At 52.2% G+C, this 24,938-nt stretch overlaps 1 protein-coding gene across 4 annotated transcripts in view; it reads left to right on the forward strand.

The window, feature by feature from the left end:
* SYNJ2 (synaptojanin 2) overlaps positions 1 to 24,938 on the forward strand; it is a 106,185-nt gene that overhangs the window by 32,934 nt on the left and 48,313 nt on the right. For all 4 annotated transcript variants that reach the window (XM_058735772.1, XM_058735770.1, XM_058735769.1 and 1 more), the window contains exons 3-5: positions 4,518 to 4,788; positions 8,920 to 9,145; positions 16,534 to 16,617. In XM_058735772.1, coding sequence (XP_058591755.1) covers positions 4,518 to 4,788; positions 8,920 to 9,145; positions 16,534 to 16,617 — 581 coding nt within the window. The remainder of the gene's footprint in view (positions 1 to 4,517; positions 4,789 to 8,919; positions 9,146 to 16,533; positions 16,618 to 24,938) is intronic.

Below are 24,938 nucleotides of genomic sequence, written 5' to 3' on the forward strand. Positions count from 1 at the left end.
GGTCACAGAGACTGTCCGACGGGCTTGGTCAGTGCTGAGGAAAACGGTTTCTAGGTCCTCACCTCCTTGGTTTGCCTAAGAACGTCCCTGCGATGAGGGACTGGTTTCTCAGTCTCTCTGCCCCACCCACAGCCACCCTTCTTCTATCTTCCCTTCTTCTCCCTCTAGAATCTCACACAGTGTGTTGCTCTGAGAAGTAAATACCTGCGGTTGGCTAACAAAGGGAGGGGTCACAATATTGTCAGCACTGTGGAGGAAGTAAGTCACCTCCGTGACTGGGGAACAGTTTGTTTACAAGTCAGGTGACAGCCAGTTGTTTGTTTTCTACAAAATTGAAGGAGAACCTAATCGGGGTATCGGCTGACAGCGTTAATAGTAATTTTCTACATAGATTTTGCGATTTTTTTTTTTTTTGGCAGATGACTCAGAAGGACTTTGAAGAATAATTGGGCAACATTTCATCGATCTGTTAATGTGAACAAGGTTTCTTAGTGTTCACATATAAAAATGAAAAACAGAAGTAGCATTGGTAGAGAATCTAGTTTCATTCCGTTAATAAATAATATTTACCCATGGGTGTATGGACCAGAGGTCCCATCCACCTTCCCAACAAATCTTTATTTTTTATGTTAAATCAGTATTTAGCAGAGCGTTTTGTTTACATTGTTTGACTGATTTTGTACTAAAACATCATTGTAATGATAACTCAGGCCCAAGTGTTTTAAACACTTTCAGCATTAGGATCAAATTACTGCACAGTATGATCAATATGAGACACAGAAGCACAAAATATGTGATATTAGGATGAAATTCTGAGGGGGGTGGGAGTGGAATGGAATTCAGAGGAAAATCCCATCTGTTGAAGAAGAACTTGTTCATGCATTGCTTTAAATAATATATAAGGATGATTGTCAAACCAGAGTCTAGGTCCCACTTGATAATGGTAAAGAGGCCTACAGAAGGTTTATTCTTACATGTCAATATTTAGCACGTGCCAGAAAAATACATTATTCACAATCATTTAAACTACTGATGAACACTTTCAGTGTCAATTTGGAAATGAGAAAGGGTACCTTAGCGACGCTTAGTGAGACAGTAAGCCATCGTGATCGGAAGCTGCCAGACCTTTGGGCTGGATGAACCCATGTTGGACCCATCTTGGGTCCAACACAGACTAGCCGTGCACTTGGGCAGATGGATGATTCAGCTCCCTCTGGGGGGATAGTCCCTCATGTGTGAAATGGCGGCATTGTTGGGCACGTTGGCGATCCTTCTGCAAGGATATAAGGTAAGAGCAGTGTCTCTGGAACCAGACTTGACCTGAGTAACTTGCCCAGGTGGTATAGCCCGAAAGTGGATTCAAATCCCAGCTCCCCCACTGTGTGACCTTGGGCAGGCTTCTTAACCTCTTTGTGTCTCCATCTCCGTCCCTGTACAACGGGACTAAAAATGGTGCCTCCCCCAGGGGGCTGTTGAGAGGGAGCTCATAGAACAGAGTTCATAAGCAGCCACCCTGAGAATCAGCTGTCATTAAAGTGCTTGGTTCCAATCCGCTCCCGGGGTGGTGTCTTTATTCACCTGTGCCTTCTCCCAAGCCCCTCAATCCCAGGACTCAGGAGCTCAGAGTCTCATTTATTTTAAGAGCCTTTTCATGCCTGCTGCAGCCGCCCATCCCAAGCCTCCTCCGGGCCACTGCCCTGCGCAGGAAATGCCTACTGTCTTCAAAGCAACCTGGGACTCTTGCCAGGGACTTGGTCCGCCCACGCAGAGGCTGTTGAGGAAGTAGTGCTGGAAATCCACTCCACAACTTGGGTGGAAGGACGTAAAGTTTTCCATGCCTCTCCTTGAACCCACTCCCTACAGAGTCCAGTCTCGGGCTCATCGCCTAGACCGCAGGGGCTGCCCTCCGGCCACTCCTCTGACTATCCTCAAATCCTGCTTTCTCTGCACTGAGCACATCGGAAGAGGCAGATGGGATGCCTGGGCCTGGTTGTAGCACAGGCTGCGGGAATATTTGCATTTGTGACTCTATACTTTGAGGACATCGACCCCACATAAACCTTACCTGTCTTCCAGAAATGACACTCGTCCTGCTTAAGAAACTCAGCCTCCTGATGCCTGTCACTGTCCGTAGCATAACTGCCTAATTCTTAAGTTGCTTTAAAGGAGTTTCCTGATAATCTGCCTGGGGAGGTGGGATATGAGCCAGTAGCGTCTCCCTGTTGGTCCTCCCTCCCAGTAGGCGTGGTGACCTAGTTACTGAACGAAGACGTCTTTTATTTTATTTAAATTTTTTTTAACGTTTATTTATTTTTGAGAGAAAGAGAGACAGAGCATGAGTGGGTGAGGGGTAGAGAGGTTGGGAGACACAGAATCCAAAGCAGGCTCCAGACTCTGAGCTGTCGGCACAGAGCCGGACAAGGGGCTCAAACTCATGAACTGCAAAATTGTGACCTGAGCCGAAGTCGGACGCTTAACTGGCTGAGCCACCCCGGTGCCCCTATTTTATTTTATTTTTTGATGTTTGTTTATTTTTGAGAGAGAGAGTGCTAGGAGGGTGGGGCGGAGAGAGAGGGAGGTGGAGGGTCCAAAGCAGGCTCTGTGCTGAGCAGAGCCCAGTGCGGGGCTCAAACTCAAGAGCCATGAGATCATGACCTGAGCTGATGTCAGATGCCCAATGGACTGTGACACCCAGGTGTCCTGAATGAAGACATTAAAAAAAAAAAAAAAAAACAACAACAACCCAGGGGCACCTGGGTGGCTCAGTCCGTTAAGCATCTGACTTTAGTTCAGGTCATGATCTCACAGTTCATGAGTTCGAGCCCCGCGTCGGGCTCTGTGCTGACAGCTCGGAGCCTGGAGCCTGCTTCGGATTCTGTGTCTTCCCCTCTCTCTACCTCTCCCCCACTTGTGCTCTATCTCTCTCTTAAAAATAAATACACATTAAACAAAAATATAAAAACAAAAAAACACCCAGATGTGTCCTGGCCCCAAGTAGCCCCCTTCTTCCTATCAAGTGTGAGGAGGGGGTGGGGGGAAATAGGTGGTGAGCAGTGGGTCCTAAGGGGCTTTTATCAGAGTGTCCAGAGATCTAAACCACTGGCCACCATGGCTGCAGATAATGACCACTGACCATGTGGAGGAGATCTTACTGGAAACAGGTCCTTTAAGCATCAGTGGGGTTGGGAAGAATATCTTTTGGACCAGAACCACGCCAGCCCCTGAAGGCCAGTTGGTCACCTGAGTTATCTCTGTGGCCCTCTCCTGAAATAAAGCAGGGGCGCCCTCCCTGATGTCCCCAGAGTAGAGCGTTGCCACGCACCCCTGACCCACACAGCAGGTATCTGTCGGAACCTCTGTGTGCCCGCTATGCACTGAGGGGTACAGAACAGAAAGCAGCCGCAGATGGTTTGGTGGGGTCCCCGGAGGAGGGTGTCTCATTCTCCTGGCAGCCAGGTTGGCAGTGGCCTGGGTAATACTTCACGGGGATTGGGAAAGGCTTGAGCTGCTCTCGGCTTACTTAGGAAGTATTCATCAAAGACTTACCATGTGCAGTGCCCAGATATCATAATGAAACAGAGTCCTGTCCCTAAGAAACCCCCAATCTCCTGGGGACACAGATGGGATGGAGGTTGTTAGTTTTGCATACATGAGGGCTAACAGGGATGCTGTTGGCATGTAGAAGGGGCATGTAACAATGTCTCTGGGGAGCAGGGAAGGCTCCAGAAGGGTGGAGAGGAATTCTAGGAAAGAGGGGCTGAGCTAGGGTGGTCCTGGTGAACACTGGGAAGGCTCATGGCTGTTCTGGAGGGCGGAGGCGGGCAAGGTGGGTGGGGAAGGCCGTGATGGGCAGGCGGTGGTGGGGTATCCCAGGCAGAGGCAGCGGCCTGAGCAAAGGCCCGTGTGTATGAGGGCATATGGTGCATTTGAGGAACCACAGAGGACAGCCCCAGGGAGCTGCTGGACCCTAGGTGTCCGTATGTGGGGAGGAATGGGGGTGGTCGGCCTGCGAGGAGCTCCCATTTCAGTCCTGGGGGAGGTGGGGGCAGTGGGGGGGTTGAAGCAGAGAGGTAGGTCCTCCATCAGGCAGCTTTGAGAGGCGACTCTAGTGACTGAGCTTGCAGGACTGACCACACCTGGAGACCCTGAGCCAGGTGGCGCCTGAGGATTTGGGGAGGGGGCAGAATTGGGGAGAGACTGTGGGGCTGGGAAGGCCCCTGGCCAGTAACCCTCAGGCTGGCAGGCAGCAGAATGGCCTGGGCGCTTGTTAAAGCTCAGGTGGCTGTCCCCTCGCCCGGCTGTCTGGAGGGCCTGAGAATTCACATTTCCAGCAGGCTTCCAGGTGGTGGTGCTGCTGCTGGTCGGGGGCCAGCCTCCGAGCATCAGGCACCGGGCTTCAGGCTCAGGTGATGGAGATTCCTGATGCGGTCATGTGGTTCCAGCGGAAACGTGGGCCGTGAGCTGCTCCTCTGCCTGCTGACTGTGGTCCTGAGCCTTCTTGTCTGTTTCCCTTCCAGGTGGTGCTTCCCTGAGCTTCCTGGTTTTGGTGACAGGCTGCACGTCCGTGGGCAGAATTCCAGAGGCTGAAATCTACAAAATCACTGCCACCGACTTTTACCCTCTCCAGGAGGAGGCCAAGGAGGAGGACCGCCTCACAGCCTTGAGGAAAATCCTCAACTCGGGGTTCTTCTACTTCTCCTGGCCCAATGATGGGTCTAGCTTTGACCTCACCGTCCGGGCACAGAAGCAGGACCATGACAGCTACGAGTGGGGGAGCTCCTTCTTTTGGTGAGGGCCCTGGGTCGTCTTCTGCCCCCCCCTTCCCCCCCGGGTCACATGGATGGTGGGCTCTGATTGAAACCTGTGTCCTTGTTCTCTGCTTTACATCGTCCCCAGGATCCTGGGGTACCTCTGCGAGCCCAGTCTCAGCGCAGTGAGAAGAACGCTAACACCCTCATCCCTCCCCCCTCCCCCCCCCCCCCCCAGGGTCAGGGAAGGTGTTCAAAGTGGTCTAATGTAGATTTAGGAAAGAAACTCTCTGTAAGTCAAGACCATAAGAGCCCACATCCATCCTGTGCTTCCTAAGTGCCAGGCTGTGGTCAGTGCTCCTGCGGTCCTCTCAGTGGTCCTGGTTACCCTCTGGCACACACACATTTACCACCGATGCTTATAAGGTGCTCACATTCCAGGCTGTTTAAGTTCTCTGCTGGTGGGCAGTAACTCAGAATCCTCATAGTAACTTATGAGGTGTGTGTGTGTGTGGGGGGGGGGGGTCTGTCTGTTATTCCCATTTTATAGATAAGGAGACTGAGGCTTGAACAAGCCAGGCATTCTGGCTCCAGATCCCATACTGTTAATCACCAAGCCAGACCAGTTCCAACAATGGGGAAACTGAGTCCGCCTGCCAAGGTGATGTGCATTCATGTGATAAGACATGTCCTGAAGCCCAGACAAAGGTGCCTGGATTTCTGTATGTTTAGGGTCATCTGGGTGCTCTTTCACGGACCTAGCTAGGTGTGGATGACTATATAAGTATGTAAATTATCTATGGCCCTTTCTGGGCCTTGGGGATCCTGACCTTGGCAGGTCTGGGGGAGAGGGGCACAGTGATTTACATAGACTGGTGCCAGGCCTAGGTTGTCAATGATGCCGTACCTCTCAGATGGACCAGGAGACGTGTGGGAAGTGAGTCAGAAGCCAACGTGATGAAAATCCTGCTGTAGAAATTGCCCCAATGTACTTTATACACTGGGCTGTTCTTAGAATCCCAGTCCTGGCCTTTTGGAGCTTGGCCCGTTTTCCAGCCCTAAGACAGGGTCGGTGAGGCTTATTCACATCCTTTTTTTTTTTGTATCTGCCTCTCTCCCTTTGCCCGAACACAGAAAGTCGTAAGGATCACTGGATAAACATTTTCCCTTGGTGCTTCAGACCCTCACCCAGGCCCGACTTGTCTCTGGAGGAGGGGGCTTCACCATCTCCTTCCGTGGGCCCCAGCATTCTCTACCCTCAGATCCTCTTGGGCCTTCTGGTTTTGTTGAGTTTGCGGGGGCAGTAAGGTGCTCAAACGCTAAAACATCTGTGAATCTCCTGCTCTTCTTGTTAAAAGCCAGATTCTGATTCAGCGGGTCTGAGCTGGGGCCCAAGGCTCAGCGTCTCTAGCAAGATGATGATGTGGCTCCTGCGCTGCGGTTCGAGGACCAGTCTCTGAGTGACAGGTCCAGGAGACGGTGTTTCTGTGAATCACTAATTCCATTTTGCAGGCACCAGCTGGTGCACGTGCCCCTGAGGTCAGCTGAGCTCAGGGATACAAGGGCTGTGGATTACGAGAAGTATTTGTACTAAGGCCTCGGAGCCACTCTCAACGAAGACTTCCAGGCAAGGAGCGGAGTGAGGTGTCACAGGCTGTAACGTGCTTGGCAACATCGAAGGACCGTAGGGGATGCCGGGGAAACGGGGTGGCCCCGGCACCTTTGTGACTGCCCCCGTCAGGCCTCCTTCCGCCAGCTCTGTGGCTGGAGACTTGAGGCCCACAGAAAGCAGTGAGAGTGGAGATCCACGAAGCGGAGGCCGAGAGGGGCTTGGGAAGGGAGGACGCCCCACGTGGACGCCAGACTCCATCTTGAGTTGAGAGGGGGCGGTGGCTGTGGAGGGCGCCGGGCTGCCGGGCCGCGCCACCCTCCAGGGCGTGGTGTTTGGGCGGCGCCCACGGAACTGACCACAACTGAGTCAGCCTTGACTGAGTGGTCACGGGCTTGACTGCCTAAACCCACCATTTGGGGTGCTGTGTTCCAGGTCTGGACCCACATCTAGAGTCAGATGGGGTCAACGCTGAACGTGGCTGGTGAACGAGGGAACACGTTGGGCAGCGTGAAGTGGTTTTTCCTGGCTGGTAATTGACCCCACTGATAACTGCCTCCCAGAACAATGGAAGCCTGGGAGGAAACTCAAAGCACTTTTCCTTCACAGATCTGGGTCTCTCCCTCCGAGGAAAGGAGCCGTCCTCCTACAGAGCGCCAGGCCAGTGTGACTACAAACAGGGATTCAGAGTTGACTGTTTGGCAAAAGCCTCCTTTGCCTGACCTCTGGTGACTGACGGCTGCCATAGCTGTGGGGCCGGAAGACTGGAATGTTCTGGAGGCTTTGCCTTGATACCATATGCAGATTTAATTTGCTACTAAAGCGGGTTCATCGTCTGAATTTTAGAGAGTGATTCAGAGGAAAATGTATTTTGTAAAGGAGGTCTCGGTGATCGTCATCTTTCAGGCAGACCAGCACTGTGGCTGCGAGAGCTCAGAAGGGGACCCAGGTGGCCACTCCCTGAGGGGGGGTCGTGTCTCAGCGCCCAGGTGCAAGTGTTTGTGTTCACAGTGGGGGAGCCTGGCCTGAGACCTGAGGAGTCCCTGCTGCTGGGAGGAGCCACCGGAGACAAGGAGGAGCATAGCACGCTTTGGAAGAAATGAGAGAAGGCTGCTCTCTTTGAGGAAGGCTCTAGGGCAGGAACAGTGCTGCCTTTTTTATTTTTTATTTTTTTTTATTTATTTTTGGGACAGAGAGAGACAGAGCATGAATGGGGGAGGGGCAAAGAGAGAGGGAGACACAGAATCGGAAACAGGCTCCAGGCTCCGAGCCATCAGCCCAGAGCCTGACGCGGGGCTCGAACTCACGGACCGCGAGATCGTGACCTGGCTGAAGTCGGACGCTTAACCGACTGCGCCACCCAGGCGCCCCTAGTGCTGCCTTTTTTAAACAGATAGGGCATTGTGATCTAGATTTGCTTACTACCCCATGGGAGAGAGTCTTCTGTGAAGGCTCCTGCGTCCCTGGGAGGGTCTGAGAGGCATCTGAAGGTGCTGCTCTGTGTGCCCTGAGCACCTGGAATGGAGCTCAGCCGGCGGGGTCGGGGGTCCTGGCACCCCTCCGAGGCCTCATTTCTCAGAGAGGACGCTTGAGCAGAGTAAGGTCGAGTGGGTGTAGGGAAGCTGAGACAGAGCAGAAGGCTGTGGCCAGCAGGGGTGTGGCTGTACGCGTGGGGCCTTCACTGGGAGAGGAGATAGGCCTGGGCCTGGCAGAGCAGTGAAGAGGGCAGGCTCCCAGCCGCTCGCTGCTGCTTGCTGGTTCTGTGACCTTGGGCAAGTCCTTCACTTCTCCGTGCCTCAGTTTCTCTATCTGTAAGATGGGCTGAATGGTACTAGCTTTCACATAGGGCCTATGGAGGATGAAGTGAGCCAATCCATCCCAAAGCACTTAGAATGGTGCTCAGTGCCCTTGGTAAATGTTGGCTTTTATCTCCCTCCTTGTCATCATGGATACCAGGGGTCCCCAGAGGCCCAGAACAATCCACGGGTGTAGGGAGGAGGGCTGGAACTTTCCTTGTTTTATTTTTGTCTCCTTTTTTATTTTGGATTGCTTCCTAGTGCTCTCGTTGGGACAGGATAGACCTCATGTGTTACGTATGTAATTTAAGCCAGCATACGTGTATTTAATGATTATTTTTATCATTTATTATTTAAGGGCCAAACCTATGATTAATTTTTTTGACTGATGGGACTTCTGATTTAAAAGTGCGGAGGCCAGGGATCTAAAGGGAGGCTTCTCTGACAGTCCCTGGAAGGTGATGGTTGGCTCGCACTCCTGGCTCGGCTTCCGTTCGCCGATACGGACTTCCGCAGCAGCTCCAGGCCGTCCCCGCTGCTGCTGCTGCTGCTGCTGCTGCTGCTGCTGTGTGTGGCTCCGCGGCCTGCTGCTTGCGGGGGTGGGGGTCTCGGAAGCATGTGAACCTCCGGGCCACGCGCCCGGAGCGCCAAGTTCATGGCGGGCACCTGCACCCCATCCTGCGGGGGCCCCGCCCCACTTGCTTTGGGCGCAGTGTTTCCGGGAGCGTGTGTGCTGACCCGAGGCTCTGTGGGCTCCGCTTTGCAGGAACCAGCTGCTGCACGTGCCCCTGAGGCAGCACCAGGTGAGCTGCTGTGACTGGCTGCTGAAGGTCATCTGCGGGGTGGTGTCCATCCGTACCGTCTACGCCTCACACAAGCAGGCCAAGGCCTGCCTCATTTCCCGCATCAGCTGCGAGCGCGCCGGCGCTCGCTTCCACACCCGCGGCGTGAACGACGACGGCCACGTATCCAACTTCGTGGAGACAGAGCAGGTCAGTGGCGCCTAGTGGTGCGGCGGGGACGCAGCCGCGCACGTGCATTTCCATTTGGGGCAGAAGAGGGCCAGGCCTGTTTGGAGGTCGTTTCTGGGCATCGTGGCTCCTTCCTCTGGAGAACAGAGTGAGTCACAGGGGCTCTGCCTGCAAGTGTGGCCTCCGGTTTGCCGGGGGCGGCTTTCTTGATCCACTTCTGCTCACCCGAGGTACTTGCAGCTAAAAGGAAGCGGGCGTTTTTGCCGTGGTCATAAAGGGTGGCAGGCTGTTTAAGAGGGCAGGTGGTGGATGATCCAACAGGATCTTAAGGCAAAAAGTAGATCAATACGGTGAGGATGAGGGAACAAACAGGTTTTCATTCTAAATCAACCGGAGCACGTCTTAGCACCTGGGAGTTGTGAAATCTGAGCGTTAAGCGGCATTTGCTTTCAGCTTCCTTGAATATAACCATCTGCTTAGTCTCTCATTGATTTTTTTGCCCCTAAATTCTGTTCTCATTCCCAGAGATGCTGTCTCACACTGGTTTTTTTCCCCCCCTCTCTGGGTGGCAGATCTGTAGGATAATGCCACTTGGTGGACTAACAGGTAGAATAAATTGTAAGTAAGGTCAGCCCCCACGAAAGGCACAGGTGCAGTGTGGCTGCGGCTGTCAAGCTGCAAACAGCCTGTGTTTATTTAGTGGGGATGTGTCTCTGCAACCCCTCCTTCCTGCAGCTGGGAGAGGTGTTTCCTACCAGGACTTTAGCCCGGGTCATTCACGGATTTGAGCACCTGTTTTCTTTTCTCCCCTTCCCCTTCCCCTTCCCCTTCCCCTTCATGAAATTTATTGTCAAATTGGTTTCCATACAACACCCAGTGCTCATCCCAACAGGGAGCACCTGCTTTCTGTGTGTCAGCAGCCGTCGGCTTGGGCTTCAGGGGAGGAGGTCCTCCTAGAGTCAGGTGCTGAGTGGGAGGACTTTGGAACGGGAGCTAACGATGAGCACCAAGGGCAGTTTCTTGCCTATGACTTCTGTTCACTCTGCCTGCTCTCCTGGATGCAGATGAGGCCATAAGTAACATCCGGTTAAAAATGTCAGAGAAAACATGGGCCCTGAACGAAGGCCAGTTTCTTTTTTCTCGCTCGTGTGTACATGATGAAAACTACTTCCTTTTGTTCACATGCCCCACCTGCATTCCCGTTACCTGCATTTCCATCCCAATTTTTATCCTTGGGTTATGAGCCTTTGAATCATGCAGTTCGTTCAACAAATCTTTATTGTTTATCTCCCGCTATGGGCTGGGTGCAGTGCCGGGAACTGGGGGCAGGCCACTGCCTCTCTCTAAGTAAATAAATAAACTTAAAAAAAAAAAAAAAGTCAAAATTTATGGCCAAAGAAACTCAGTCATTTAAAAAAAACAAATCGGGGTCTCGGGTCTCTTCTGTTGTATCTTACTCATCAGAAAAGCAGCTGTCCTCCCTTTCACCGTCGTTCCTGAAAGATTAGGCGTGTTAACACTGAAAATGTAAGTCAGTGGTAGGCGTTTCCTCAGGCTGCTGTAAGAAAGTGCCACAAACAGGGGGCTTAAGAAAACTAGAATTGAGGGGCGCCTGGGTGGCGCAGTCGGTTAAGCGTCCGACTTCAGCCAGGTCACGATCTCGCGGTTCGTGAGTTCGAGCCCCGCGTCAGGCTCTGGGCTGATGGCTCGGAGCCTGGAGCCTGCTTCCGATTCTGTGTCTCCCTCTCTCTCTCTGCCCCTCCCCTGTTCATGCTCTGTCTCTCTCTGTCCCAAAAATAAAAAAGAAAAAAACGTTGAAAAAAAAAAAAAAAAAAAAAAAAAAAGAAAACTAGAATTGATTGTCTCACGGTTCTGGAGCCCAAAGGTCCAAAATCCAGGGGCTGGCAAGACTGTGCTCCCTCTGAAAGTTCTAGAGGAGGATCCTTCCTGTCTCTTCCCTCTAGAGGAGGGCCCCGTGGTCGCAGCCCTCCGTCTCTGCCTCACCTCCACGTGCTGTCCTCTTCCGGAATGTCCCTTTGCCCTGTAACGAGGGGACCCACCCTATCTAGTGTGCCCTATCTTTACTAACCGCATCTGCAATGACTGCCTTCAAATAAGGTCGCATTCCAAGGTGCTGGGATTAGGACTCCAACATGTCTATTTGGGGGACACAATTCGACCCATAACAAAGACATAATTCAATGTTGAAGAATTGTGCTCTAAACGCAGCACATTTAGCTTTATGAAAAAAATCTCAGTAGTGTCTGCTTTTCTCATTTTTCTATAGACTGGTTGGGGCCTTTGCTCTGGTTATTTCATCCAGAGATGGCAGGCAGCTGGGAATGCGGCCCCCATCCGGGACCAACATGTAGCTACTTGGCCCCACGGTGATGTCACTTTTAGCAGACATGTAACAGGGCAAGGGGGTTGTGCTGGCCTCGCACCCAAAGCTGTTCTCTGTGGGGCTACTCCCGACAGACCACAGGCTCTCCGCTGGGGGAAGCAGGCGCCCAGGATGATTCGTGCCTTCAGAGAGCCCCAGACAGTGTGAACACCACGGTGGGGGTGGGGGCGGGGAGGACTCAGTGCCCAGAGGTGATTCCAGATGTGTCCTCATTGGCAACACGGGAGCCAACCCTGAGCCCCTCAGCTGATGTTGACGGTGAGCCTGCCCGGGCAGGGACGCAGCAGGAACAGGACAGGTGCCTTCAGCCTCCTGGGAGTGCCTCCCTCGGCTGGCGCTCAGCTGCAGGGTCCTGCCTGCAGGGAGAAGGGAAAGCCAACAGACAAGTGAGGTTGGGGAGACACACACGAAGCACCGGGTAGGGAAGCCACCGGGGGAGAAGAGGACACAGATGAAACTGAGGAGAGTGGTGAAAGCGTGTGCTTCCCCCAGGAAAGCATCCTGCTGAGGGCCACCCTGACGATACCCTGGGGACCCAGCATAGCCCCCCCCAGGGGGCGTGGTCACCAGCCGCTCCCCGAAGCCAGCTCCAGGCAGCATCTGCTGTAGGCGCATCGTCCCCTTTTCTGAAATGTTCTCAGAGGCAGGATGAGCGTGGCTGAAGGAAGGCAGGTGCTCCCGGGAAGCAAGAGACTCAAGAGACTCGCGTTGCTCCCACTGGCACGAGAGAGCCCCTTGCTCTCTGTCCCTGCCATCAGGGAATGGTTTTGTTTGCGGCACTCTGTAGCAATAGAAGTACTTAGGGTTGATCTAAATTGTTTCTTTTGTAACATAAAAATCTTTTCCTCAGTGAAATATGTACTTAACCAGTGTTCCTGCCAAGCACAGTGCTGCCTTCCTCCCCTCCCCTACCTCCCGCTGGTGAAGGCACTTCTGAGCATCCTCCTGGGGAGGGAGCTCAGCCTGCGGCATCCACTTGGCTCAGCTTGGGGAGATGCACGTGACATGTGATGCACAGTAAGCGTCTGGGAAGCCTGTAACCCCGTTGAGGTTGGCCCATCCAGGGCTGCGGGGATCTGACGGGGGCCCTGCATGCTCCGCTCCCCCACATTTGCGGGCCAGAGACCGTGAGGTCCGGGTCCTCATGGTGTCCCGGGGCAGAGTGTACCTCCCTGCAGTCTTGGTGGCTTTGTTCCTGGTGACGGCAGATTGTGCACTGATCGCATCCCGCGGCCTTGGAATCAGAGTGATGCAGTAGGCAGAGTGGGGGCCATTCTTCCAAGTAGCATGGTGTCGCCTGCTTTGTGACCTGACGTTTGAAGAAATGGCGGGCCTTGAAATGTGGGTTCGTCACCAGAGAGTGGTAGGCAGCATCTTGGAGGAGATTGGCGTGGAGCCACAGCGGGAAGGAGCCCCAGCTGGGACTGCTTGCCCCCACCCCCACCCTCGGTGGCTGCCCATAGGTCACGTCTGGCTGAGGACCCTGCTACAGAAGTGAGACTCTTCAGACCCAACCTTGTGGCCACCTGGGAGTGGAAGTCCTTCAGTAAATGCATGAAGGCGGCTCATGAATTGCCACGCTGTGCTCCTTTGCAAATGGCAGGACAGAGCAGGCTGGTCCTGTGAGGCAGGGTCTCCCCTGAATTAAACACTCAGGGAGCCAGAAGAGAGGGGTGCTTTCAGTGCACCCACTCTGCCTTGCTTTAACATTTTTCCTAAGAGGAAGGAACAAGCTTTCTTCTCCAAGGCAGGCTGTATGTGTGTGCATGTTGGGGTGTGTGTGTGTGGGGGGGGGGGTTGTGTGTGTGTGTGTACATTTGTGTGTGGTATGTGAGTGCGTGTTTGTGGGGGGAGTATTTCATGTGTGTGCATTTGTGTGTGGTGTGAGTGCGTGTTCGTGGGGCGTGTTTCGTGTGTGTGCATTTGTGTGTGTGGTGTGAGTGCATGTGTGTGTGCAGGTGTGGACCACATCTCAGTCTCCCTGGGAAGAAACCTGGAGTCCTTTCAGCTCTGCCGTGAGTCATACCTGGTGGGATTGCTCTGCAGCTGTGACTCACCATGCAGAAAGACAAAACCAAAAAAGTCCCTTTGGTCTATCAAAAGTGAAAAAGATGAAAAATATTTGGCTATTGAAGATAAGGCCACTGATTAATCCAGGGAGGGCAGGATGACTGCGTGTCCTCCCAAGAATGCAGCAGACTTGGAAAGAATTGGCTTGTAAATGCCTCACCTGGAGGTACAAGTTCAGCAAATAGAAGACAAAAGTGTATCTGCTGGGTTGTGAGTCTTCCTGCATTATCCCTTTCTCTTCAGGGTCGCTGGCTTTCTGCTCCCACCACTCTGTGAAAGGGGCTTCTCAGAGTTGCCAAGACAAGACCAGGAGGGTCCCAGGCCTGGCCTCACCACCACTTAGCCATGGTGGACTCCCTCCTTCCTGAAATGCCCTGTGGTCTCCCTCCCACCCCTTGTCTGACCCTACACTCCCTGTCCCCACAGCCTAAGCCCTGCTCCCCCAGTGCTCTGACCCTGCCCTGGTCAGTCGTCTGCAGGGGCCTCGTCCACACTCCTGGGCGGTGCTTCCCTGGCCTGAAGAGCCATGAGCCACTGCCCAGCACTGGGATCCCGTTCCCTTGATACTCATTTACTCCTCCCTGGGACCAGATGGCAGTAACTCCCTTGAGAGAGGGAAATCGAGGCCCAATGTGGTTAACATGCCCAGGGTCACCCTGCAGGGCACATGGAAGCTGGCAGGTGGAAGGTGCTGTCCCAGAGCCCACGTGCTGACCCACGTTCACACTCCACCCTCCTCTCCTTCCCCTGGGATCCAGATGCCCTCTGTGAGTTGAGGCATCAGTCTGCCACTAGTATGAAAACCTATGTTCTTTAGCTCAGAAAAGGAAAGCACCACAAATCCACTGCTGGTGTTTGATGGTCAGGTTTGTCTTACTACCTTGGGAACAAAGAAGGTGGCCCTGATGATGAACAGGACACAGAACTAGAAAGTCTTCAAGTGGGAGGGAGCAGTGGAGAAATCCAGAGGCATCTTTCCTTCCTCTCCCAGGAGTGGGGTCTAGGGTGTGGGGACTCTCAGCGGGTGTTTTCTGAAGCTGGTTCTGCCTGTGCAAGTTCTAGCTCAAGAGGAGCGTGGTCTAATGCTGGAAATAGCTCCATTAGCATGTGTTCGAGTGAAGGGTCATAGTTCCATAGCTTAAATCCTGTCCTGGCACTGCTGAGGGCTATCTTTATAGAGAAATGTTGGCTAAATTGGTTTCTTTCTCAGCATTCTGGATCCGTATGTTCTTTCTTTATTTTTATTTTTTTAAGGTTTTTAAAAATGTTTATTTTTGAGAGAGCATGAGCAAGCGCACAAACGGGAGGGGCACAGAGAGAGGAAGACAGAGAATCCCAAGGCAGGTTCCGAGCTGTCAACGCAGAGCCTGACGTGGGGTCAAACTGTGAGATTATGATCTGAGCCAAAATCAAGAGTGGGAGACACTCAACCGACTGAGTCACCCGGGTGCCCCCGGACCCATGTGCTCTTTTATTTTTAATTTTTTTAAATATATTTTTTAAATGTTTATTTTTGAAGGAGAGAGAGGGAGAGTAATTGGGGGAGGGGCAGAAAAGAAGGAGACACAAAATCCAGAGCAGGCTCCAGGCTCTGAGCTGTCAACACAGAGTCCAACACGGGACTCGAACTCATGTTGCTATGAGAACATGACCTGAGCTGAAGTCAGATGCTTAACTGACTGAGCCACCCAGGCGCCCCTAGACCCATATGCTCTTAATCTCAGGGTAGCCAGTGATGCCTACGGTAGTTTAAGCAATCTGCTACTTTCTCCTTTTTCTTTCTTTCTTTTTTTTTTTTTTTTTTTTTGGTTTATTTTTAGTAAAATAGTAAGGGCTAGCAAATTTGCTGGTAGTCAGTATCTGGAAACAGAGAAGTTCTTAACCAGTGCTTTTCCCTTTGGAAATTAGGGGATAGGAGTTTCGCTCAGCTCTGTGGCTGCCAGGCTCGTCATTCCTGTTGTCTGGGGACCTGCAGGTCTGATGTTCAGGTCCTGCGCTGCAGAATTACTAATGAATGTGTGATCTGAGCGTGATCTAGACGCATGGAAAGCTACCCTGTAAGGGAGCAGCCTGGTAAGAAATGGAAAGGATCAGCAGGGTTGGCCAGGCTGGCCCTGCCAGGCCAGGGTAGAATTACTCAGATAAAGGGCAGTGCATCTGATAACTGCCACAGTGTCCCCTCGTGATGCTCGGACCTGCACTTTTTGTCCCTTTAAAGCTCCCCAGCACTACGGTTTGAGGGGGCCCGCGGGCACATGAGGAGTTGGTACATTCTGCAGTAACCGTGTGTGTGGGGGGAGGGGAGGTGGTCTGTTCTTTAGCGTGTAAGTATCCCCTGCTTCCGTGCAGCGTATGTGGACTTAGTGTCGGGTTGAAGAACACGGTGGCACAGGGCCAGGAGCACCTACAAGTTCAAGCCTGCCTTGTCAAGTGCAGGGCTGACAAGTGTAGTCACCTAGGTCTTTTGGCTGTAGCTTGTTCATTTCATCCATCCTTTTCCAGTTGCCTGCTGCCACTTGGCTAGGTGACAAGGTGAAAATAGAAGGCTCTAAGGAAGGTCTCAGTTAAATTCCGGAGTACTTTTGCTTCTATTGCTGAAATGGGGTGTGGGGAGGCCTTGCTGGGCTTTCCAGGGAGCTGGGAAAGGCTGTGTTTATTCCCGGTTGGCTGCAGCCCTCCCCCGGAGGCCCCAGGCCTGCTCCAGGCTCCTCTGAGGCTGGTCGGCTGCCAGCATGCCCGTGAGCACACGGGGCCGGCCTGCGGGTCAGGGAACAGCAAGGCCACACTGGCCAGAGGAGCAGAGGGCGCAGAAGTCTGCTGTCTGCCCTTCATTCTGGCCGGTGTCGGGTCTCAGGCGGCCGGATCCCGTTACCCGGCCCCAGGACATTCAGTTTCATTGAGGAATACTTTTCCTTTATGTTTCCTTGCGGTGCAGACGATTTACATGGATGATGGAGTGTCGTCTTTTGTCCAGATCAGGGGCTCCGTTCCGCTGTTTTGGGAGCAGCCAGGGCTTCAGGTAGGTAATGAAAAGAGTAAGTCCACCTTAAAGGAAAAAAAAAAAAGTAAGTATTGTTGTTCACCTGCCCTTCTCTTCCGAACAGCTGTGGTTTGTTTCTTTTCACCGAGTTTCCTTCACAGCGCGGTTTTGAGGCTTGTTCCTCAGCCCAATTGGATTGAACTGAGCTACCAAAGTGTGAATACCTGTGTGCACCTGTACACGCATGTGTGTGTCGTGTTTATATACAGAAACGTATACATTGTATGTAATTTTCTGATCCTAAGCTTGCTGTTGATGCAGGTGAAGTGGGAAGGAAGGTCTTTGCTGATAAGTGAGCCGTATAACGTAATTGAGGAGAATTACTTTGTTAGTCCCCAGGTTGAGTGTATTGAGAACTTGGCCAAAGATGGTTTTTGAGAGCTGTGACCGTCATACAGGGCTTTAAAAGGTTTTCAGGCCCTAGTGGCCATGCAGCAGGTCTGATGTTTGGAGATGCTTGTTGTGGGGCCACGTGAGAATTGCACGGAACATTCCCATGATTTCTAAAAATACACCTTGTGGTCTAAAACAGGGCTGGGGTCAGTGCCAGGGGTATTTGGCATTCTGTCTCCTGGGAAGAGTTCAGGGTGTGGTGTTGCCACGTTCCAAGAACACGTTTGTCGTCAATGGAACTCTGCACTGCCTCATCCAGTGAGTTCCTTCCCAGGAGGGTCATGGACCAAGTGGACCTGAGGCTCCTCACCATCGACCCCAGATCTTTCTCCCTGGCCTGAGTGATCGTCTGTGCTCAGAAGACCTCTCTGCCCAGGTGTGGCTTCGGCTCCTCTTACCGAGGGCTCTGTGTGATGGCGGTTGGGTCGTCAGTGGTGCCTGAAAACGCTCAGGGCCATCTGCCAGGCTCTTGGGGGTGTTTGACACAGCTGGGTCTCTCCCGGACCTTGACTTGACCCCATGTCAGCAGAAGGCACTTTGTCCACATGGCTGTCATTGTGCAGTGAGGTGGAGGGATGAGTGTCATGTGGGGTGTGACCTCTGGGGAGGGGGAAGCTTTTTTAGCATCAGTCTTTCTATCCGAAAGGAACAGCGAAGACGTATGGGGATGGCTGGTGGCATTGAGTAGTGGCATAGAGAGGCACACGTGAGGAGGATTGTCACATGGAGAATAGTTCATCCCGAAAGAGTTAGTTTTTTTTTTAATGGCTTTATTGTGATACAATTTACATGCCATAAACGTCACCCATTTAAAGTGTACAATTCAGGGGTGCCTGGGTGGCTCAGTCGGTTGAGCACCCGACTTCAGCTCAGGTCATGATCTCGTGGTCTATGAGTTCGAGCCTCGCGTCGGGCTCTGTGCTGACAGCTCAGAGCCTGGAGCCTGCTTTGGATTCTGTGTGTCTCTCTCTGCACTTCCCCCACTCGCGCTCTGTCTCTTTCTCTTTAAAAAAATTTTGAAGTGTACAATTCAATGGTTCTTAGTGCATTTACACAGTCATATAACTATCATCATGGCCTAATTTTAGAGGACTCATCCCCACCAAAAGCCCTGTGCCCACTGGCCGTCACCTCGACCCCCACCACCCTCCTAGCTCTCCCCCAGGCCTAGGCAGCTGCTAGTCTACTTTCTATCTCTATAGATTTGCCTGTTCCAGAACATTCCAAAAGGGTTTTTGAAACTTGACTTTCTTTAGATTCAGAGTTTTCCTTCTGAAACTCCTGGAACTCTGTATTTAGCAAATGGCAAATGATGGGTAAAAAGGAAGCAGGAGACCATGTTGTGTTTCCTGTGAAGATTTTAAGAAATCCAGAAATTGGGGGCAATCATGGTAGTCTTGGGATTTGGGAAGGAGCCTTTGAAATTCATCCCCTTCTTCCTCGCACCCAGTCGTGGGTCCTTATTCCAAGATCTCTGAGATGCTGAGTTCCTCCTTGCCTTGCACGCTATGTGTCTGTCTGCAGGGCGTTGCAGGGGATGCCCCAGAGTGAGTCTGCTGCCCCAGACCTTCGAGGAGGAGTCCCTTGTGTCTTGTCTGAGGCATTCCGGCTCTTTGGGATCTTCCATCCCGTTTTTCGGACTCTCCATGTTCTGGTCTCCCTCTTCCCAAAGCAAAGCAACACTGGTTTGTCAGTCCCCTAACTTTGGTCCCCGGCCTGACCCACTGGAGGCCCCAGATGCAGCCTGACCCTGCCATGAAGCAGCTGTCCCTCCATCTGACACGGGCAGTGTCCGTGGGGCTTGGCTGGCCCGCTTTTTGGCAATGATACCCCCTTTTAGACTCATAACACTTGTGCTTCTCCAGAGCCTCCGTGGTTTCTACAGAATAGGTTTCAAAAGGCTTTAGTGTCCATTAATCTTATTAAGGATTTGCTAACCTTTGGGTCTGACACCCGTGTTTATCCTCTAAATCCCATCCACCATCAAAGAGAGATTAGATCATCTTCACAGGGGACCAGGGGGCAGCTTTCAGTGATGCTCTGCAGTGCCCCTCCCTGAACTCTCAATAGCTAAGCCTGAAGATTGATTCTGGTTGTTTTTCTCCATTTGGAACCCCCCACCCCCTTCTTAGGTGACTTGAAAGATGCAAAGATTTTTGGGTGAATGGTTCGTGTCTTAAATTGGCAGGTAGCACCCTCACGGGGCTGTCCCCGGGAACCAATGAGCCCTGCCGGGTTTAGGGCATAGGGTGGGGGCAGGCAGAGAAGACTCAGAGTGATGAGTCTGCATGGTTTCACGGCCACGGTGCCTTCCTTGTAAACTCCTGGATCTGGTGCCATTTCTGGCAGCCGTGTACCTTTAACAATCTCATCTTTACCATGTAAATAGGTTTACAGTTTATAAATCACCACACTGAAATTTTACCCTTGAAGCTAATGGCTCTCTTGGTATGGTTAGATAGAGAGTATATTTTTTAAACTTTAAAAAAAAATTTTTTTTTAATTTTTAAAAATGTTTGTTTATTTTTTGAGAGAGGGAGAGACAGAACGTGAGCAGGGGAGACACAGAATCTGAAGCAGGCTCCAGGCTCTGAGCTGTCAGCACAGAGCCGGACATGGGACTTGAACCCATGAACTGCGAGATCCTGACCTGAGCCAAAGTCGAACACCTAACCGACTGTCACCCAGGCACCCCTGAGAGTATATTTGTAATATACTCTTAGTCCATTGAAGATTTTGCTCCCCATGTCACTTTAAGAATTTTTTTAAAGTTTATTTATTTATTTTTAGAGAGAGAGAGAAAGTGAGGAGGGGAGGGCAGAGAGAGAAAATCCTAAGCAGGCTCTGCACTGTCAGCACAGAGCCCGATGCAGGGCTCAAACTCACAAACTGAGAGATCATGACCCGAGCCAAAATCCAGAGTCAGACATTTAACTGACTGAACCACCCAGGCATCTCCCCCCACCACCTCCCCCCGCCCCCTGCCAAGTGTCACTTTAGAATCTTCCTCCCCTGTAATGTGTGCAGAAATGTCTCGCAAAGGTGAGTTAGGTCTCTGTTTTGAAGCTTCGTATGACATCACCAGCCGGAGGAGGATGCACAGTAGATTCGTCCCCTTTGTCCTTCCCACCTTGCCTACATTCACTTCCTCCCTGTTAGACCCATTTACTAGGCTTCTGGAACGTGGCACCGTGTGTGCTCATTTGTGTGGTTGTACTTCTTTTTTTCGTTTTTGGTCCCAAAATGGATCTCTATAAGCCATCACAACAGTTTCTTTCTTTCTTTCTTTTTTTTTCAATATATGAAGTTTATTGTCAAATTGGTTTCCATACAACACCCAGTGCTCATCCCAAAAGGTGCCCTCCTCAATACCCATCACCCACCCCCCCCTCCCTCCCACCCCCCATCAACCCTCAGTTTGTTCTCAGTTTTTAAGAGTCTCTTATGTTTTGGCTCTCTCCCATTCTAACCTCTTTTTTTTTCTTCCCCTCCCCCATGGGTTTCTGTTAAGTTTCTCAGGATCCCCATAAGAGTGAAAACACGGTATCTGTCTTTGTCTGTATGGCTTATTTCACTTAGCATCACACCCTCCAGTTCCATCCACGTTGCTACAAAGGGCCATGTTTCATTCTTTCTCATTGCCACGAAGTACTCCACTGCCATCACAACAGTTTCAAAAACAATGAAGAGGTTGGGGTGAGGGAAAGATACTCGTAATGAAAAGGAACCGAACCCAGGATAGAGTTGCACGTGCACCGCGGCCCCCGGGTCTCGTGTGATTGTTTGCGGCTCCTTACCAGCAACCATCACCGAAAGAAACAAGATCGCAAGGTAGCTTCTCATGTGATTCCAAGCATAAACTTTACCAGTTATGGGACCTGGTTGCCATTCAAATTCTGGCTCCCCTTCTTAGGGACCGTATACTTTCAACAAGTTTTTATCTCAGGAAAAAAGTTCTTGTCTCAAAAAAGAAAGCCCTGAGAAGTTCCTATTTTTGCTAAACCTTAGTTTACTCTTCTGGAAGTGGGGTTAACAATCAACCTCCTGGGGTTATGGAGCTATCATAGCACACAGTAGACTTCAGTGCAGTGTCCAGAACCCGGAGAGCACATAAGTGGTAGCTGTTGGTATTGTTAACATAAAAAATAATAACCAAGAGAAGAGAACACAAGTTGCATTGGGAGAGCGTGGCTCTTTGCACCCAGAGAGTGGTGTGAGAGCTTCCCCCGTCTCCATGAGGCCTGTGAGGTGGGGACAGTGTGCACGTACCTCTCTATCAAGACATGAGACCCAGTGACCAGGCTCACTGAGCGTCTGTGGGTACGTGGGGGCGCTTCACACCATAGCCCGAAGGGGACGGGTCATGATGGTGTTGTGTGAGTAGAGCCCATGAGAGAGGAAGGCCAGGATCCCTGGGGCCTCTCTGGGGAGAGCCAGCCCCCCACTCCCAAGCTGAGGGGGTGGGTGTCTGAGCCGACTCGGGAGGGATCAGACAAGGAAGGTAGCCTTGCAGAGCTGTCTACACGTGCGGGCGCTGCAGCCTGGGGGTCACAGTGTGTCCAGGGAGCAGCATGGCTTGCTGCCTGCAGCCCAAGGCAGGGGGGGCCACGACCAGAGGTCAGACTGGAAAGGCAGGCAAGGGCCAGATCAAGATGGGCTCTGCATGTTACGCTAAGGAGCTTACGGTTTACTCCAGGAGCTGCTGAAGGAAGGGTGCTCTGACGAGGCTGCACTTTAGACTCGCCCGGGTAGCTTACAAAACTCCTGATACCCAGGTTGCATTGCTAGCCCAATTCAATCACAACGTCTGGGGGTGGGAGCCAGGCATCAGTACTTTCTGAAGACCCTTAGATGACTCCAGTGTGTGGGAATGTTTGAGACCCACTCAGTGATTGGTTGATAAAGCAGATTTTTTAGTGCCAGGAGAGAGAAGCTTGGATTTGTAGCATTAGCCCACTTCTCTGATGTGAAACTCCTGTCTTGGCCAGTTTCAAGCCACCAGCTTGACATCATTGCACTTGACGCTGGGAAGTGTTGCACACGCGGTCTGCAGGTGAGGTGGAGGGAGCTGGCTGCAGCGCGGTGGACCATGGCGTGGACAGGTTCCGGGGGTGGGTGACCCGCCCCGACACAGGCGCAGGAGGTTTCAGTGTGGAGCGGGGAGACCAAAGGTAAAGACCCCCGGCGGGACCGTTGCGGCGGTCCAGAGGAGAGCGTAACTACGGGAGGCCAGTGGCGCACGGGGACAGGTGCCGAGATGCCATTCGTGGTTACGGGACTTTCTCGGGTGCCGAGCAGACTCTGCTTTGACTCACGCAGCCACGCATCCTTGAGACTGGCTGTCCCTGCTGCCGACTCCCCTACCTCCTCCATCTGTGGTTTCTAGCATGAACTAATGGCGTCAGGGACCAGCCAGGACCGATTGGCCAAGCGTGCACTTAACTGCGGAGACTCGGAGGATGGTGAGGAGAGAGAGGGGATCTTGAAAGCAGCGGTGGCCGTCAGTCCCAGTGCACCTACGCCAATGCTGATTTCATTCTAGCCCCCAACTGCAGCTCCCCTGTGTGTGTGTGTGTGTGTGTGTGTGTGTGTGTGAATCATTTTATTATTTGAGTATACTTGACCTACAGGATTACGTTAGTTTCAGGAGTACAACCTAGTGATTCCCCATCTCTATATTCTGCTTTGCCGACCACAGATGTAGCCACCGTCTGTCCCCGTACCAGCTATTACGGTACCATTGACTATATTCCCTATGCTGTGCCTTTTATTCCCATGCCTTACTCAGCCCATGGCTGGAAGCCTGGGCCGCCCCCTTGCCCCATTTGGCCCACCCCCTCCCTCCTGAGGCTCCTCCTCAAGGCTTCTGACACATAGTGGCCTCAGGACTGTGTGACAGCACAGAGGAGAGGTGCAGGTCAGTGTCAGCAGGACAGATGTGACAGCTGGATGTGAGGCCTAAGGCGACCAGACCAAAGGGGTGCTGGTGGAAGGGTAGTCTCCTGAGAGAACGTCCCAGGCTTGGCTTCTGCCTGGGGCCCTTCCACTCCAGGAGGCCATGATGCCCCAGGAAGCAGGGTGCCCGTGGCCATGGCAGCTTGTTTCCTTGTTGGCTCACAGGCATCTGCACCCCGAGCAAGAAGGAGTCGAGGGAGATGAGTGGAAGCCAGAGCCTCCTAACCTGGAACGCACCTGCGTGCACACGCGCATCCCCTGGAGGAATCGGGTGCACACACTCCGATTCCTTGCCCCACCCCCACAGATTTTCATTCAGTCTGAGAGTTTGCGTTTCTTTTCTTTTTTCTTTTCTTATTTATTTTGACAGAGGGGGAGGAGACAGGGGAGGGGCAGAGAGAGAGGGAGAGAAAATCCCAAGCAGGCTCCACATTGTTAGCACAGAGCCCAACATGGGGCTCGAACTCATGAACCGTGAGATCATGACCAGAGCTGAAATCAAGGGTGGGATGCTTAACCCACTGAGCCACCCAGGAGCCCCGAGAATCTGCATTTCTAACAAGCTTCCCTGGAGGTACTGAAGCTGATGGTCCAGGGACCACACTTTGAGAAACACTAGAGCCAGGGATCCATTCTGCCCATTCACTGCCCTGGTCCTTCATTGTGGGTGGTGCCCTTGATTTCTTAGTGTTCTCAGGAAAGTTTGTCGTCATCAGTGACACTGCACTGACTGCTGTAGGGGACGGGAACATGCCTGTGGTGGTCCTGCCTGGCCCCATCCACATGGATGGTTGTCAAAGTCTGGAGTGACAAGGGCAGGCCAGTGGCACAGAGGGACGTGCCATGGCCCAGGCGAGCTGTGCCCTCTCCACTCTGGGAGACTCCAGATTGCTTTCCGTCTGGTCCTCGCCTTCCCCAAACCCGCTGATGTGCTTGGGAACCTGCTACATCTCATCCTATTACTCTGCTTGTCCTCAGTAGCTGTGTAGGAGCACAGTGCCCATCAAATCACTTGGCACTTGTTACACAGACTTGTTAATAACCTTAAAGTGTGTTTCTGGCCTCTCTAGACCAGGGGCATTCAAGGACAGGGAATTCTGGGTCTCCCATCTCTCCATGGTGCCCGGTGTCACATTGACTCCAGGTGGCAGGATGAGCTCACGAACTCCATTCTGGACTGAGTAATTGTTGTAATGGAGGAACGTAGAGCCCAGGGGTTGGACACTCTTGAGTCCAGTCATCTGTGGCTGAAATTCCTACCTGTGGGAAGAAGAAACTTTGGGGTATGATTCAGGGAGAGGCAGATGCATCCAGTAACAGAACTTGTCATGACTTAAAACCAGGCTTCTGAACCCTGAACCATTGTTTCTCTACTGTCCCCTTACTGTGTTCCTCTGGGAAGGGTTCTAAACACAGCCGCAGCTTATCCAGGGGAGACTTCTTGCCCTGATGGACAGGCTGACTCACAGCAGGCAGCCCCTTCTGTTGGGTTTCAGCCGTCAGGGAGCTCACGGATGGTGGCTGAGAGGAGCTTAGCCCTGCTTTCTGCAGGCGCCTGCCTTACAAGATCAGAAGAAAGACAGGAGCTGACTGGCCTTAGAGTGCGGGATGGAGTAGTCTTCTCAGAACTCGGGCTGTGGAAGTTTCTGGAATTATCACATTTTCTCAGCAAGGGATTGATGCCGTTGGGAAAAGGAGTGCAGAATAAACACAGTGGCAAAATGAAAGCAGTTGGTTTAGCCTTTCCTAAGAACTCCCAAGATTACTTAGGACCAAAAGCTACTTGGGACTTTATTTGTAGAATCGTTTAGACAGACATGCCTAATCTCAGTCATTTCTAAGTTATTCCAGTCACCTGGAGTGGCTCTTTCCTCAGGTATGAAGAGGGACAGATGTGTTACCTGTGACGGTAAAACTTGTCAATAACACTCCCCCCACATTCGGTAATGACT

The sequence above is a fragment of the Neofelis nebulosa genome, chromosome 6 (assembly GCF_028018385.1).
Source record: "Neofelis nebulosa isolate mNeoNeb1 chromosome 6, mNeoNeb1.pri, whole genome shotgun sequence".
Lineage (NCBI taxonomy): Eukaryota > Metazoa > Chordata > Mammalia > Carnivora > Felidae > Neofelis > Neofelis nebulosa.